This window comes from Oncorhynchus masou, chromosome 6, assembly GCF_036934945.1.
Source record: "Oncorhynchus masou masou isolate Uvic2021 chromosome 6, UVic_Omas_1.1, whole genome shotgun sequence".
NCBI classification, from domain to species: Eukaryota; Metazoa; Chordata; class Actinopteri; order Salmoniformes; family Salmonidae; genus Oncorhynchus; species Oncorhynchus masou.
In genome coordinates, this window is record NC_088217.1 from 78,099,150 (window position 1) to 78,116,624 (window position 17,475).

Below are 17,475 nucleotides of genomic sequence, written 5' to 3' on the forward strand. Positions count from 1 at the left end.
TAGAGACATGACTCCTCTCCTTTCAATGTAGTTCCTAATAGAGACATGACTCCTGTCCATTAAATGTAGTTCCGAATAGAGACATGACTCCTGTCCATTAAATGTAGTTCCGAATAGAGACATGACTCCTGTCCTTTAAATGTAGTTCCTAATAGAGACATGACTCCTGTCCTTTAAATGTAGTTCCTAATAGAGACATGACTCCTCTCCTTTCAATGTAGTTCCGAATAGAGACATGACTCCTGTCCTTTAAATGTAGTTCCTAATAGAGACATTCCTAATAGAGACATGACTCCTCTCTTTTCAATGTAGTTCCGAATAGAGACATGACTCCTGTCCTTTAAATGTAGTTCCTAATAGAGACATGACTCCTCTCCTTTAAATGTAGTTCCTAATAGAGACATGACTCCTGTCCTTTAAATGTAGTTCCTAATAGAGATTTGACTCCTCTCCTTTAAATGTAGTTCCTAATAGAGACATGACTCTCCTTTCAATGTAGTTCCTAATAGAGACATGACTCTCCTTTAAATGTAGTTTCCAAATAGAGACGACTCCTCTCCCTTAAATGTAGTTCCTAATAGAGACATGACTCCTGTCCTTTCAATGTAGTTCCTAATAAAGACATGACTCCTCTCCTTTAAATGTAGTTCTGAATAGAGACATGACTCCTCTCCTTTCAATGTAGTTCCTAATAGAGACATGACTCCAATCCTTTCAATGTAGTTCCTAATAGAGACATGACGCCACTCCTTTCAATGGAGTTCCTAATAGACATGACTCCTCTCCTTTAAATGTAGTTCCTAATAGAGACATGACTCCTCTCCTTTCAATGTAGTTCCTAATAGAGACATGACTCCTGTCCATTAAATGTAGTTCCGAATAGAGACATGACTCCTGTCCATTAAATGTAGTTCCGAATAGAGACATGACTCCTGTCCTTTAAATGTAGTTCCTAATAGAGACATGACTCCTGTCCTTTAAATGTAGTTCCTAATAGAGACATGACTCCTCTCCTTTCAATGTAGTTCCGAATAGAGACATGACTCCTGTCCTTTAAATGTAGTTCCTAATAGAGACATTCCTAATAGAGACATGACTCCTCTCTTTTCAATGTAGTTCCGAATAGAGACATGACTCCTGTCCTTTAAATGTAGTTCCTAATAGAGACATGACTCCTCTCCTTTAAATGTAGTTCCTAATAGAGACATGACTCCTGTCCTTTAAATGTAGTTCCTAATAGAGACATGACTCCTCTCCTTTAAATGTAGTTCCTAATAGAGACATGACTCCTGTCCTTTCAATGTAGTTCCTAATAGAGACATGACTCCTCTCCTTTAAATGTAGTTCCAAATAGAGACATGACTCCTTTAAATGTAGTTCCTAATAGAGACATGACTCCTGTCCTTTAAATGTAGTTCCTAATAAAGACATGACTCCTCTCCTTTAAATGTAGTTCTAATAGAGACATGACTTCCTTTCAATGTAGTTCCTAATAGAGACATGACTCCTCTCCTTTAAATGTAGTTCTGAATAGAGACATGAACTCCTTTCAATGTAGTTCCTAATAGAGACATGACTCCTCTCCTTTCAATGTAGTTCCTAATAGAGACATGACATTAAATGTAGTTCCTAATAGAGACATGACTCCTTTCAATGTAGTTCCTAATAGAGACATGACTCCTCTCCTTTAAATGTAGTTCCTATAGAGACATGACTCCTCTCCTTTAAATGTAGTTCCTAATACTCCTGTCCTTTAAAGACATGACATGACTCCTGTCCCTCTCCTTTCAATGTAGTTCCTAATAGAGACATGACTCCTGTCCTTTTAAATGTAGTTCCTAATAGAGACATGACCCCTCTCCTTTCAAAGTTCCTAATAGAGACATGACTCCTGTCCTTTAAATGTAGTTCCTAATAGAGACATGACTCTCCTTTAAATGTAGTTCCTAATAGAGACATGACTCTGTCCTTTAAATGTAGTTTCCAAATAGAGACATGACAATGTAGTTCCTAATCTCCCTTTAAATGTAGTTCCAAATAGAGACGACTCCTCTCCCTTACATGACTAGAGACATGACTCCTTTCAATGTAGTTCCTAATAAAGACATGACTCCTCTCCTTTAAATGTAGTTCTGAATAGAGACATGACTCCTCTCCTTTCAATGTAGTTCCTAATAGAGACATGACTCCAATCCTTTCAATGTAGTTCCTAATAGAGACATGACGCCACTCCTTTCAATGGAGTTCCTAATAGACATGACTCCTCTCCTTTAAATGTAGTTCCTAATAGAGACATGACTCCTCTCCTTTCAATGTAGTTCCTAATAGAGACATGACTCCTGTCCATTAAATGTAGTTCCGAATAGAGACATGACTTCTGTCCATTAAATGTAGTTCCGAATAGAGACATGACTCCTGTCCTTTAAATGTAGTTCCTAATAGAGACATGACTCCTGTCCTTTAAATGTAGTTCCTAATAGAGACATGACTCCTCTCCTTTCAATGTAGTTCCGAATAGAGACATGACTCCTGTCCTTTAAATGTAGTTCCTAATAGAGACATTCCTAATAGAGACATGACTCCTCTCTTTTCAATGTAGTTCCGAATAGAGACATGACTCCTGTCCTTTAAATGTAGTTCCTAATAGAGACATGACTCCTCTCCTTTAAATGTAGTTCCTAATAGAGACATGACTCCTGTCCTTTAAATGTAGTTCCTAATAGAGATTTGACTCCTCTCCTTTAAATGTAGTTCCTAATAGAGACATGACTCTCCTTTCAATGTAGTTCCTAATAGAGACATGACTCTCCTTTAAATGTAGTTTCCAAATAGAGACGACTCCTCTCCCTTAAATGTAGTTCCTAATAGAGACATGACTCCTGTCCTTTCAATGTAGTTCCTAATAAAGACATGACTCCTCTCCTTTAAATGTAGTTCTGAATAGAGACATGACTCCTCTCCTTTCAATGTAGTTCCTAATAGAGACATGACTCCAATCCTTTCAATGTAGTTCCTAATAGAGACATGACGCCACTCCTTTCAATGGAGTTCCTAATAGACATGACTCCTCTCCTTTAAATGTAGTTCCTAATAGAGACATGACTCCTCTCCTTTCAATGTAGTTCCTAATAGAGACATGACTCCTGTCCATTAAATGTAGTTCCGAATAGAGACATGACTCCTGTCCATTAAATGTAGTTCCGAATAGAGACATGACTCCTGTCCTTTAAATGTAGTTCCTAATAGAGACATGACTCCTGTCCTTTAAATGTAGTTCCTAATAGAGACATGACTCCTCTCCTTTCAATGTAGTTCCGAATAGAGACATGACTCCTGTCCTTTAAATGTAGTTCCTAATAGAGACATTCCTAATAGAGACATGACTCCTCTCTTTTCAATGTAGTTCCGAATAGAGACATGACTCCTGTCCTTTAAATGTAGTTCCTAATAGAGACATGACTCCTCTCCTTTAAATGTAGTTCCTAATAGAGACATGACTCCTGTCCTTTAAATGTAGTTCCTAATAGAGATTTGACTCCTCTCCTTTAAATGTAGTTCCTAATAGAGACATGACTCTCCTTTCAATGTAGTTCCTAATAGAGACATGACTCTCCTTTAAATGTAGTTTCCAAATAGAGACAACTCCTCTCCCTTAAATGTAGTTCCTAATAGAGACATGACTCCTGTCCTTTCAATGTAGTTCCTAATAAAGACATGACTCCTCTCCTTTAAATGTAGTTCTGAATAGAGACATGACTCCTCTCCTTTCAATGTAGTTCCTAATAGAGACATGACTCCAATCCTTTCAATGTAGTTCCTAATAGAGACATGACGCCACTCCTTTCAATGGAGTTCCTAATAGACATGACTCCTCTCCTTTAAATGTAGTTCCTAATAGAGACATGACTCCTCTCCTTTAAATGTAGTTCCTAATATAGACATGACTCCTCTCCTTTAAATGTAGTTCCTAATAGAGACATGACTCCACTCCTTTCAATGTAGTTCCTAATAGAGACATGACCCCACTCCTTTCAATGTAGTTCCTAATAGAGACATGACTCCTGTCCTTTAAATGTAGTTCCTAATAGAGACATGACTCTCCTTTCAATGTAGTTCCTAATAGAGACATGACTCTCCTTTAAATGTAGTTTCCAAATAGAGACGACTCCTCTCCCTTAAATGTAGTTCCTAATAGAGACATGACTCCAATCCTTTCAATGTAGTTCCTAATAGAGACATGACTCCAATCCTTTCAATGGAGTTCCTAATAGAGACATGACTCCTGTCCTTTCAATGTAGTTCCGAATAGAGACATGACTCCTGTCCATTAAATGTAGTTCCTAATAGAGACATGACTCCTCTCCTTTAAATGTAGTTCCTAATAGAGACATGACTCCTCTACTTTAAATTTAATTCCTAATAGAGACATGACTCCTCTCCTTTAAATGTAGTTCCTAATATAGACATGACTCCTCTCCTTTAAATGTAGTTCCTAATAGAGACATGACTCCTCTCCTTTAAATGTAATTCCTAATAGAGACATGACTCCTCTCCTTTAAATGTAGTTCCTAATATAGACATGACTCCTCTCCTTTCAATGTAGTTCCTAATAGAGACATGACTCCACTCCTTTCAATGTAGTTCCTAATAGAGACATGACTCCACTCCTTTCAATGTAGTTCCTAATAGAGACATGACCCCACTCCTTTCAATGTAGTTCCTAATAGAGACATGACTCCTGTCCTTTAAATGTAGTTCCTAATAGAGACATGACTCTCCTTTCAATGTAGTTCCTAATAGAGACATGACTCTCCTTTAAATGTAGTTTCCAAATAGAGACGACTCCTCTCCCTTAAATGTAGTTCCTAATAGAGACATGACTCCAATCCTTTCAATGTAGTTCCTAATAGAGACATGACGCCACTCCTTTCAATGGAGTTCCTAATAGAGACATGACTCCTGTCCTTTAAATGTAGTTCCTAATAGAGACATGACTCCTCTCCTTTCAATGTAGTTCCTAATAGAGACATGACTCCTGTCCTTTAAATGTAGTTCCTAATAGAGACATGACTCCTCTCCTTTCAATGTAGTTCCTAATAGAGACATGACTCCAATCCTTTCAATGTAGTTCCTAATAGAGACATGACGCCACTCCTTTCAATGAGGTTCCTAATAGAGACATGACTCCTGTCCTTTAAATATAGTTCCTAATAGAGACATGACTCCTCTCCTTTAAATGTAGTTCCTAATAGAGACATGACTCTCCTTTCAATGTAGTTCCTAATAGAGACATGACTCTCCTTTAAATGTAGTTTCCGAATAGAGACGACTCCTCTCCTTTAAATGTAGTTCCTAATAGAGACATGACTCCTGTCCTTTCAATGTAGTTCCTAATAAAGACATGACTCCTCTCCTTTCAATGTAGTTCCTAATAGAGACATGACTCCTCTCCTTTAAATGTAGTTCCGAATAGAGACATGACTCCTCTCCTTTCAATGTAGTTCCTAATAGAGACATGACTCTTCTCCTTTCAATGTAGTTCCTAATAGAGACATTACTCCTCTCCTTTAAATGTAGTTCCTAATAGAGACATGACTCCTCTCCTTTCAATGTATTTCCGAATAGAGACATGACTCCTCTCCCTTCAATGTAGTTCCTAATAGAGACATGACTCCTCTCCTCTGTAATTACAAGTTTTTTCTGACTCTGACATAGAAACCTCATCTTCTTCTAAAGACATTCTACAATGTGTGTGTGTGTGTATTAAACTGTAATTAGGTTGCTTAAACCCCCCTGCTGAGGTCTTGGCGACATTAGTCTCCTCTCTCTTTCTCTTCTATACTCTTTCTCTCTTGCAGTATCTGGAACTCCAACACTTTCTTATTATTATTTTCTGTCTATTTTAGTAATTTTCTCTCCATTCTGTTGTTCTCTCTCTCCAATCAGTTGGTTGTTTAGATTTCTTTCACTCTACTTTCAAATGCTTCTATCATTTTCTCTCCTTTCAGATGGTTCTGGCCTTCTCTTTCTCTCTGTTCGATTCTGTCCCATCTCTCTCCTTTCAGATAGTTCTGGCCTTCTCTTTCTCTCTGTTCAATTCTGTCCCATCTCTCTCCTTTCAGATGGTTCTGGCCTTCTCTTTCTCTCTGTTCGATTCTGTCCCATCTCTCCTTTCAGATGGTTCTGGCCTTCTCTTTCTCTCTGTTCGATTCTGTCCCATCTCTCCTTTCAGATGGTTCTGGCCTTCTCTTTCTCTCTGTTCGATTCTGTCCCATCTCTCCTTTCAGATGGTTCTGGCCTTCTCTTTCTCTCTGTTCGATTCTGTCCCATCTCTCATTTCAGATGGTTCTGGCCTTCTTTCTCTCTGTTCGATTCTGTCCCATCTCTCCTTTCAGATTGTTCTGTACTTCTCTTTCTCTCTGTTCGATTCTGTCCCATCTCTCCTTTCAGATTGTTCTGGCCTTCTCTTTCTCTCTGTTCGATTCTGTCCCATCTCTCCTTTCAGATTGTTCTGGCCTTCTCTTTCTCTCTGTTCGATTCTGTCCTATCTCTCCTTTCAGATGTTCTGTCCTCTCTGTTCTGTTGTTTTCTTTCTGTCTGTTCAGACTTCAGTGTTTTCGCTCTCTGTTGAGTCATGCTGTCATTCTCTCTGTCTGTTCCAGGCAGTTCAGGGTTTGACTCTCCAGAGCCCTTTCTGACTGATGGAGCTGCAGACTGGAGCCCAGAGTCCCTGCTAGCCCCAGCCCTAATACCCAGCCTGGCCTCACTGCTACTGGGCTTCCTCTCATCGCTGTGACCCCCCCTCCACTGGAGCAAGACCGATACCAGAGTCTTTGCTGGAAGACTGCCTGTAGGACTGCCTGGCTGGCTGTCCCTCAAACTCCCACACGCTCAGGGAGAAACTCTCTTTCAGTCCTGGATTAAAAACCACTGTGGGTCCCCAGGACAAGCATTTACAGCCCCTGGGCTAATTAATGGATGAAGACCCCCTAGTCTAAACTTAACCCTAACCCCCCTTGGGTGTCTGAAGGGACATGGAAGGGGGGTGGTGGTACTTGGCTGGACACGTGCATGCCTGACCACTGTGAATCTGGACTGAACTGACTAAACTGATGGTGTTTCTGTTATGTTTACATGATCACATATAATTTAATTGAAGTTGGTCCTACAGATGATGTCATGGTTATATTTGAAATGGACAGTTAATTAGACTTCCAAAGTGCAGATTCTGATCTGACACTCAGAAGCCTTCTGATGGACAGAGAAACGACTCAACTATATTTACTGCTGCAACCCCCAGCCCACAGAGCGAAGAGGAGAAGGAAGTGGAGAGGGAAATAAACAAAGGAGAGAGAAAGAGAGTCTCTGGGGACCGAGACTTCTTTAATGTCGGGAAAGGAACATAATGAAAAGGCACTGTGTTCACACACAAACAAACAAGAACACTGACACGTTTCTACCCGGTTTCATCTTATTTTTGTTCCGTTTAAAAGCACCATCGATTATTAATATGTGTGAGAGAGAGAGAGAGGGAGAGAGAAAGAGAGAGAAAGGAAATGTTGGTCCCTACTTTATTCTCTAACCCTAAAACTGTTGATGATGACTCAATATTCTGTTCCTCTGATGTTGCGTGTCTTAGTGTGTGTAATCCGCCGGTAGTTGGTTCTATCATGTACAGCATTTACGCTAAGGCGATCCCTGCCATGGTTTAATGTATAAAAGGTTTCCTTCACGTCTACATCTCATCAGTTTGTCTCCTGTTCTGATCTGTTGTTTTTGTCAAGATGATGAGAGACAGGAGAGAAACACCAATAAATATTGTTTTGTCTACAAAGTAACTGACAGTGATTATTGTCTTCTATACAGTAACACAGGAATAGTTGCTATTTCTTAATTGGTTGACACCACTGCCCTCTGCTGGTCAGTGAGTTTCACAGTTTTACCTCTAAATTCAGGGGAAACCCAAGTTATTTATAATGGGGAGGGAAAGGGAGTTTTCTGTAAAGACATGTTTTTGTTTAATGGCTTTCCAATTCATTACTTTCACTGAAAAAACTATGAGAGAGAAAAGTGTAAAAAATAAAATGAACAGCAACAAAACAGTTATGCACAGACCTACACTAGTGCCTGAAGTATGTCTTGGTTAGGGAAAACTCCTAGCCTTAGGTCATACTACAAAACATACAGTTTTATGAACCAGAATGCTAACTTATGGCACCTCGAGGTGTCTCTTGAGGTCCTGGATCTCTCTCTCCATGTGGTAGATATCATCAGACAGCTGCCTGTGGCCGGACTGGGCCTTCATTAGTTGGCAGTGGAGACGCTTCACGATGGCATCGTACCGTCTGTTCTGGATCTGAGAACAACACACTTGGGTTTTAAACAGATATTGTACTTTTTGATTTTTGTTGACATTGTTCTGCATTTCTTTCCTTTTTGTATGTACAACACTTTGAGCTGCATGTTCGAAAGGTACCAGATAAATAGTTATTCTTATTATGAATACTGTACATGGTGGGTCTTTATCTAACATTAACTGTCTGGAGTGAGTTATTTTCTGTTGGATTACAGGAAAAAGGGGGTAAGTGAGCATCAGACAATAGGGATTCACTACCGTACCTCGATATGCTTCTTGATCAGTGTGTGACTCTCAAACTCCTTCAGGATGAGCTCTCTTCTCTCAGTCACCATCTTCCTCCGGTCTGAGATCTGCCCCCTCATGTCATCCAACTCTTTCTGTCAAGAGATTGCAGTTGTATTATTGATTCACAATAACAACTTGCGACCAGACAAATTGGAGAAGGCAGGGATCACAGGACCAATTTATTTTTTTACATATCCCATATGACTGTAATCTGTCAACATCTACACTGGTTCCTCAGCTGCTCTGACCTGTGCCTGCTTCACAGCATTCCCCTCTGGGTTCTCCAGGTCGGCCCTCAGCTCCTCTCTCCTCTCTGTGAGCACTCTGACCAGAGCCCTCTTCTCCACTAGCTCCATGTGAGCCCTCGTCTGGCTCTCCGCTTGCAAGACGGCCGTCCGGTGGCCCTCCATCTTGTTCCGGTAGGTGTTGTAACCGGCCAGCACACGGCTGAAGTTGTCCTCCTCTTCCTCGATCAGCAGTCGGAGCTCTGTGTTTTCGTTGTAGACGGTGACGGAGCGCAAGCCCAGGTCTTGCATGTGTCGCTGCAGGTGTTCCATCTCACCCTCCAGGATGAGAATCTGCCTCACGTTGGATTTTAACTCCACTTCAGCTTCTTTGCCTTTCTCCTCAATGTCTGATAGTATGGCCTGGTAGCAGATGAAAACAACATTGCTTTACACTGAGTGTTAAAACAAATGTTCTGATATTAATGTTGCAAGGAAAATATATTTAATTTAAGCAGCAATAATTACAGTGTTCCTGGAGTTTTAAAATGTTACTGGTCAGTGTGTTAGCAGGTAAGGAGAGATTCACCTGGAGAGAGCTGAGCACTTGTTGTTTCTCCCGGAGGGCCACAATCTGGGCATATCCTTGTTGAGAGACGTCTTCTAAAGCTTGTGTTAGAGAGAAGTCAGGCCCTCCATGTGTCTCTACAGCAATACATGGAAGGGACCCTGTCACCTCTGAAGAAAGAAGGTGGTTTGTTATTAGCTAAGCTAGCTAACGTTAGCTTCCTAAATTAGCTAGTTGTAGTCCTACAAACGTTAACTCTTTAGTATCTCCACCCCCAACAACTTTAGGCCTACTTTGCTGCCGTTTTAGCAAAGCTTCCCAAGATAATACAGATAGTCCAACATTTTTTAAGGAATTTGCTTTATGTTTTCTTGCCATTTTCCACCGTCATCCCAGCAGAGTTGGCCATGTTGTTGAGCGCGAAACAGAGTTGGTTTTCGCGCTCAGCTCAGCACGTGAGCTCTCTTGGCCTGGCGGACGTTTCCGGTGTGATTCCCCCAACACGCCCCATATTGACTGACTGCACCTTTGCCGAGTAAAACAATATACTTATGTTAAGAATTAAATAATTAAAGAAACCACAAGTTCGGACATACCCAAAGAGTTCCATTGAATTGAGTGGCTCATCTTCATTTTCAGATATTGGAGAAATGTTCATTTGTGCCCTTCCCACACAAAATGTAGTGGAAATAAATAGTGATTGTTATTCAAATCCATTGGTCAGTGAAGTAAACTAAAGGAAATGTAGCCCTAGTTTTTGTATAAATGTATTTTACAATGGATTGCCAGGTGTCCGGATTTGGTTTCTTTCCCAGGCCCATGCAGCCCATAAAGCCATGACCCAGTAGGATTTGGCTGTGAAGGCGGGTGAGAGACACACCATTTGCTAAACAATAGCCGATAGACTTGATTTACTAGCACAGGACCTGACTGTTATTTGTGCTAGTGGATGTAAATATTTTATTTGTTGTTTGGGTTTGTTTGAGCACTAAAAAGAGCAAATTGTTTGAACGTGATGACAGTTGGAGTTCCCCATTTGTGGTTGAATGCTTAGGTATAGGGAAAACACTGGGCTATTATTGTTAACATGTTTGCCTCCAGATGCTGAAGTTCTGAGTAATTAGCTGCTGTGGTTTCTGAGTCTTGTGGCTTTATTGAGACAAGTTTACGGTGTACATAATAGGTACAGGTGTGTGCCCGGTGCCCCGTAACCAGTTATGAAAACAAAACGGATGTGCTGCAGTGAACATCATGATCTTATAGACTATTGCGCAATTACATCCTATGCACTTTTTCTGCGTTTGAATTTCTCATGTGTGTTTGATTAAATAGAGCCCTCCTCACTCAATCTCAGTCTCAGTCCCATAGACACAACAGGATAAACTGTATGTATGACTCAACAGGGTGCTCACCCTCCCTTCCTCAAATCCCTCCCTCCTACTGTCCCTCCCTTCCTCTAATCCCTCCCTCCTTCCAATCCCTCCCTCTATCTGTGACTCAATATAACCACAACTATTTCCTGTCTGGTTCCCTGACATTGTCTCTCATTCCCTGTGTTTCATCAGCACCACAACATGTGTGCCAAAGAGACGGTTTTTACTAGGTCACAGGTGTTCCTGTTTTTACCCTCGTCTGCATTGTGTATATAAAACATTAACTAGAAGTATCTGTTGCTATTATTTTGTCCACTCCATCCTTCCTCAAAATAGGAAGAGAGACAGTGAAGAGGGGATGGATGGAGATACAGTAGAACATAGCTATGTTAATTTTTTATTTCATACAATGTTGATCTTTTAAATAGCATTAATAGCCCTAGAACAGGGGTTGTTGGCTGTGGGTGGTCAACTACATGAATACCCTTTTATTCATCTCATCTGCTGATATTTGGGCTACCTGTGTTTTGGGGTGAATACTGAGGTTTCCAGGTGTTTGATGCCATTCCATTTGCGCCGTTCCAGACATTATGAGCTGTTCTCCCCTCAGCAGCCTCCACTGATTTGAAGTATAGTAATTTGAGTGCTTGCATCAGCAGTTTTACAAATGAAACCTTATTTTGAAAGCCGAGCTGATTCGTGTGCTATTGTTGCCCATTTTCCGATAGGTTAAAGAACAGTGCCAGCTATATGCCAGACTGAAAACAAATGAAACAATCTTTGTTTCAGTGGATGACTTTAATGCTCTCTTAGCAGTGCAACTGTAGAGCTGAGATGGTGTAGTTAGGTGGCGTTAATGCATGCTTTGACATGGAAATGACATATGAGTGAAGAAAGCTTTCAAGGGAAACATGGTGTGTGTGTTGAATTGTTCTAATCCAAGCATGGACAGATCGATTCTTCACTTCACAAATGGATTTTCATGTGAAGAAGGCAAACTGAGCATAGTAATGACATTACACGTCAACAAAAGAGTATCTCATTTCATTTTAAATCGGAGACATGAGGCGAGTTGGGGGAGGGGCAGGGGCAGGACTATAGGGGTCAGTGAAATCAGGGAATGAGTAAGGAGAGTAGGGGGCTTCTAAATGTGCATGACACAGCACTCCCAGCATGCATCACTAACTGGAGTTATTCCCTTCTAACCACAGAAAGCACATAAAATTGTGGCGCCCTGCGCTCATACGCCTGAGGCAGTGTCAAGTTTTCAGAGATCTGCTGAGGTAAACAGTCTCAGGGTGAAACGTAATGGTCTAATGGTCCCTGTTTTCCTATAAAATGGGTTGAAGCATGGCAATATTGGTGATAATAACAGAGCATTTATAATCTCTCTCCTGTATTTTTACAATTGTATATGGCTTTATTGTAATGTTCTATAAACACACAAAAAACTGAACACAGAATTGAATACGAGAGACATCAGAAAATACATAAATATTGAAAACTTCATAAAACTAAGTTCAAAGTGAGCCAAATTCAGTTTGTTTTTGAAGTATAAAAATACAAAAATTTTACAAAATCTATTCCATATGCAGACAGTCCAGCTACCTAACAGATATGATTAATGTGATTAAAGAGATATCAGTTACTAATTCATCAATTAATTGCCCTGGGTCTGCTTCCTCATTCATCATCTGCTGATTCTGAAGGCCCCGAAGTAGCTTCCCTCAGCTTCCGGGTCCAGCAGCCAGGAATTGGACACGCTGACGTAGATACTGTCCCCGGGCCCCAGGGGGAAAGCCCCTCCCTGCTGCTGACAACACATGTGGTAGTGGCCCCTCTGCCAGTGCTTGGTGCTGCCGCTTTTCATCAGCACAGCTGGCCTGAGGGGGGCACTGTGACTGTGACGCTCGTGGAACACGTATTGTATAAGAAGGGCACCAGCCCCGGCCCCATCTTCTCTGTGAATGCTAGGCTCTGCTGAAGCACCTTTTCTCCCTGGAGCATGAGACTCCAACAGTGACTCCTCTACCTGGTCGTAGTACCTGAAGCAGGTTTTGACATAGATGTAGTACAGGCCTCCCTCGCGGACTAGGATCCTGCCGTCATGGTACCCGATCTTGGACAGGTGTCCATGGGCGTGGTCCCAGTGGATCATGGTGTTCTGGATATCTCTCTGGATGTGCCCACTGGGAGGCTGAATGGGCAGGTGGGCTGATGGTATGACCTCCCTGGGTTTTTTTGGGCACCTCTGTGACTCCCCTCTCTGGAGGTCGTCCGAAATCTCAACTAGGGCTGGTCCGGTCTGGGTGACCTGAAGTTGCCAACAGAGACAGCGGCAAAAGAGGTTAGAGGTCACAGCAGCCCAAATCCCTCATTGGGCATCGATACACTGCTTTTAGACGCATTTATAGAGTTATTGACCACTTGTCACTTAAACTTTTTTACTGCAGTAAATCAGGGTCACACAGTGTATTTCTTGTTAGTCTTAAACAAATCTACTTTGAAACAAGTATACACCTTCACACACATGGTTGTGGGCTTAAAAAGAAGACACCTGCACCATGTCAGATATAGAGATGAAATGTATTACATTATGAGTTTGCATTTCAATGTTACCCATTATATACATCACAGAAGACTGAAATATAACGAAACCGTTTGACATAGAAACATCGGATTTTCTGCAGGTTTTTTGAAACAATGTTTATTATTTATGAAAAATATGAATAACATTCCACCCATGAGGCCACTAGGTCACTTTATACGTACAGTATATACTGTATTCTAGTCAAGGCTCATCCTATATAACTAGTGCTGTACACACCTTCTCTATTAATATACGGTCCCTACACACCAATATACATATTTATATTCTGGACTCTGACATTGTTCATTCTGATATTTCTTAATTTCTTTCTTTTTACTTTTTGGATTATGTGTATATTGTTTCGTATTGTTAGGTATTACTGTACTGTTGGAGCTAGAAACACAAACATTTTGCTGCACCTGCGATAACATCTGCAAATCTGTGTAAACCAATAAACTTTTATTTTGACTTGTTGCTCTCTTGTAATACATAAGGCTACTTTGTAAGCCATAAGAGGCAATAGCCAGTAAAACCGCCCATACAATATGAAACACTTTGCCTCTATTTGAAGTTTAATGTGTTATAGATGTTGTGGTGAGAGAGCAAGCACTTGAAATGGATTACAAATGTGTATTTGTGGCAATCATTGTATATAATTATTTTCTTGTCCATGTTTTCTTGCAGCACCTGTAAACTGTTATGACAATAACTTTTTTCTTACAAAATACAACTTGGTGCTATAGAATTACATAGATTTTATGACCATTTTTAGAGGAGACTCTTGGTCTAATCCAATCTAAGAGACCTATGCATTAGGACTTGTATTATTATTATCATTTCCTTACCTGTTGAAGATGACCTGTCAAGTGAAGTACTACAGCAACACTTGATACCACTTGAAGTAATCCCATGAAAACGACGGTACCAATAAGAGTTCTGTTTGAATATGCTTCTGATCTCCTGAGCTGCTGAAATTTTGGCAGACTGCTTTCCATTTCATAAAGATCCGTTTAATACTGAACGTTAAATATCCACTGTGTTTCATAAATACAGACCCAATGTTAGGCTATGCTTTCCCCGAGATATGTTAGTATTTCAGCGTATTCTCATTACCAATAGAAGTTTTTAAGAGGTGGTTTTCTCAGTTTAGTACCCCCCTCTTTGAGGACCAATCAGATTACAGATTAATTTAAATAGCTTTTAACACCACCAGGGGTGCTGTTGTAAAATATTGTGCGAAAAACATCATTTATGACTACATATCCCAGCATTCAACACCACTCTTTGACCTTGCTGGAAGCGTGATTATATTCTTTACAATGTTATGAGATGATAAACTCATTTAACCAGTTTACACTTATTTCATATACACTGTAGCCAGATGCTTACGCAGAAATGTATTCGACTGTATAGCTGGTGCGCCCTCCACATGCGCAAGAGAATATGGAAGGAACTAGCAAATCGATCACTCGTACCAACAAGACGCTGTTGTAACAATCATTTGGGAGATTTATACCGGAATGAGTCCGTACAAAGATATCTTCGGCAGCTTGTGGAAGAGTACAGAGATGTCACCAAAACATTACAACATGGGTTTCTCAACGACCCCGCCAGGAAAGAGTTGAATAAGAGACAGGTGGGACTTTCACCAGTGGCCACTGCGTTTCAAAGTGCTGAACACGCCGTGAAAGACCTAGAGGAGGTTGAAACTCTGCTTCAGAGTAAGTAAGCTGTGTTTTGTTTTGTGTGTTTTGTTAATTGCTACCAAGCTAGTGGTCTTTCTGTATCTTCCTTGCATAAGTGTCTGTAACGCCTCCGTGCCGCAATAACCAGAGGTCGCCAATGCTTCAATAACAATGTGCTAACTGAAACTTGTCATGTATCTGAAAATGTTGTACAGTCATCCATATTCTCCTTTTACAGAGACAGTCGGTTCCAAAGAGGAAGACCGACAAATGGTCCAGCTACTGAAAGAGGAACAAGCACAGATCACCCAAAGAATCGAGTCATTGAGAAAAGATGTACGAACAGACATTAGACACAGAACATTTTAAATGTCTGCCTTGGTCTGTCTGGAACTTGATGAGAAAATCTGAATTCATATTCCCCCAGTTGATCCAGACACTAGTACCCAGTGACCCACACGACACCAGTAATGTCCTTCTGGAGGTGGTAACAGGGCGGACAACAGGAGGTGAGTCGGTGAACTGTAATTACTCAATGAACAGCATAGGCCATGGACAACGGCTCTCCATTACACTCCTGGTCCTGATGTATGTCCCCTCTCTGGTGCACATGTTTGGATCCAGGTGACATCTGTCAACAGTTCACCAGAGAGATGTTTGACATGTACCAAGGCCTTGCCAGCCACAAGAACTGGGACTTTGAGATCTTCAACTACACACCTGCTGAATATGGTAATGCTTCTCTTCTGCCTGTGTTTTATGGGTCACTGGATGAAAGTGTCTGCGTTCATGTATGATTGATTGGTGTGTTTTATTGTCTGATTTGATTGACTCAGGTGGACTGCACCATGCGGCAGTAAGGATAGCGGGGGAGAGTGTGTACCGCCGTCTGAAGCATGAGGGAGGGACACACCGGGTCCAGAGGATCCCCGAGGTGGGCCTTTCCTCCAGGATGCAACGCATTCACACAGGAACCATGACCGTCATCGTCCTGCCACAACCCAACGAGGTACACCTGTCTGTCGGTCTGCCTGTCTGTCTGTCTGCCTGTCTGAACGATAATACATTGGGATTCTGTTTTGTAGCTGGACATCAGCATTGACCCTAAGGACCTGCGGGTTGACACGTTCAGATCGAGAGGGGCGGGAGGTCAAAGTGTCAACACAACAGACAGTGCTGTCCGAATAGTACACCTGCCAACAGGTAAGCGCTTACCGTTCGGGGAAACAGAATATTTATTGAAAATCAACTTTAAGAAGTAAAAAAAAAATCAATGCCACTTCTCAGTTCTTGATTTTGAATTGATCTCCTGATATTGACTGATTTGAAACGGAATTACTGACTGACCCGTTCTCTGACCCTAGGTACGGTGGCAGAGTGTCAGACGTCCCGCTCTCAGCTGCAGAATCGTGACACAGCCCTGCGCGTGCTGAAGGCCCGCCTCTACCAGAGCATGATGGGCAGAGAGACGGAGCAGAGACTTACGGCACGCAAACAGCAGGTGATCCCCGAAACACAGTCCCATCCTAACGCTTTACTGTCCCCCTCCTCCCAACTCACCTCCTCACCATTCATGTTACTCCTTCTCCAGGTGATCCCCGACACAGTCCCCCTCCTCCCAACTCACCTCCTCACCATTCATGTTACTCCTTCTCCAGGTGGGCACTCGCTCCCAGTCGGAGAGGATTCGCACCTACAACTTCAGCCAGGATCGCGTGACAGATCACCGGACTGGCTATGTGACCAGAGATATCAAGGTGGGCTTCTCACTATGCAAACAAGCAGTCTATAATGGAAGTTGATTTGTTGTGTAATGTTTTTACATGTAGTGGTAATAGTTGGTTAATGTGTCTTCTGCATTCCCTTTGCAGGAGTTCATGAGGGGCGGGGAGCCCCTGGATGATCTGATCTCAGAGCTGTTGGAACACGGAGACAAGGAGGCTCTGCTGGAGCTGGTGGTGACCTGCAGTCAGAGATACTGACTCAAGACAGTGTGACGCCTTAGTTCTGGGAGCTAGCTGACATGACCCACTGCAGCAGCACTGACAGGAGAACAGTCAGACCAGATATGGAAGCAGTCGCTCGAACACTGATTCAGTTTGTGAAAAGAATGGCGTGTGGGTGGAGAAATGAGAGCAGAGAGCCTGGCTGTAGACTCCCCAGCTCTTTAACCAGTCTCAAACATATACCCAATTACACCCTAGCATCTTAATAATGTCCTACAACTTGACTGAAAATAGTTGGCGACGAGCCCTGCTCCTATTGGGTGTGTCAGAGCTATGTTTCAGCCCAACACACACGCTCTAATCTCAAGCACCCAGGTTGTCTGGCAGCTGGCCAGCCATGGCATCAGTATCTCTCCCACACAGCCATAGCAATGAGCATGTATTG

At 41.8% G+C, this 17,475-nt stretch overlaps 4 protein-coding genes across 6 annotated transcripts in view; 2 read left to right on the forward strand and 2 right to left on the reverse strand.

The window, feature by feature from the left end:
- LOC135541211 (ephrin-A2-like) overlaps window positions 1-7,832 on the forward strand; it is a 32,304-nt gene extending 24,472 nt beyond the window's left edge. Inside the window, exon 4 of the mRNA XM_064967315.1 lies at window positions 6,663-7,832. Within this exon, the coding sequence (XP_064823387.1) occupies window positions 6,663-6,796 (134 nt within the window). The 3' untranslated portion in view covers window positions 6,797-7,832. The remainder of the gene's footprint in view (window positions 1-6,662) is intronic.
- A 377-nt stretch (window positions 7,833-8,209) lies between these two features.
- Window positions 8,210-9,845, reverse strand: LOC135541705 (coiled-coil domain-containing protein 122-like). Its single transcript, XM_064968017.1, has 5 exons — window positions 9,822-9,845; window positions 9,458-9,634; window positions 8,893-9,291; window positions 8,620-8,736; window positions 8,210-8,356 (listed from the first exon to the last, which is right to left on the reverse strand). The coding sequence occupies exons 1-5, from the start codon at window positions 9,843-9,845 to the stop codon at window positions 8,210-8,212; spliced, it is 864 nt and encodes a 287-aa protein (XP_064824089.1).
- A 2,354-nt stretch (window positions 9,846-12,199) lies between these two features.
- LOC135542715 (tumor necrosis factor ligand superfamily member 11-like) lies at window positions 12,200-16,792 on the reverse strand. 3 transcript variants are annotated; one of them, XM_064969852.1, is made up of 2 exons: window positions 16,712-16,792; window positions 12,200-13,123 (listed from the first exon to the last, which is right to left on the reverse strand). In XM_064969852.1, exons 1-2 carry the CDS (start codon window positions 16,724-16,726, stop codon window positions 12,500-12,502), a joined length of 639 nt encoding a protein of 212 aa, XP_064825924.1. In that variant the 5' UTR covers window positions 16,727-16,792; the 3' UTR covers window positions 12,200-12,499. The 3 variants fall into 3 exon arrangements, with proteins under 3 accessions (XP_064825924.1, XP_064825925.1, XP_064825923.1); XM_064969853.1 differs by having other exon boundaries at window positions 16,720-16,790; XM_064969851.1 differs by lacking the exon at window positions 16,712-16,792 and adding an exon at window positions 14,245-14,670.
- On the forward strand, window positions 14,676-17,066 carry LOC135542713 (peptide chain release factor 1, mitochondrial-like). Its single transcript, XM_064969849.1, has 9 exons — window positions 14,676-15,120; window positions 15,323-15,420; window positions 15,512-15,593; window positions 15,709-15,816; window positions 15,921-16,093; window positions 16,170-16,287; window positions 16,449-16,585; window positions 16,743-16,841; window positions 16,956-17,066. Exons 1-9 carry the CDS (start codon window positions 14,781-14,783, stop codon window positions 17,064-17,066), a joined length of 1,266 nt encoding a protein of 421 aa, XP_064825921.1. The 5' UTR covers window positions 14,676-14,780.
- The last annotated feature ends 409 nt before the right edge of the window (window positions 17,067-17,475 follow it).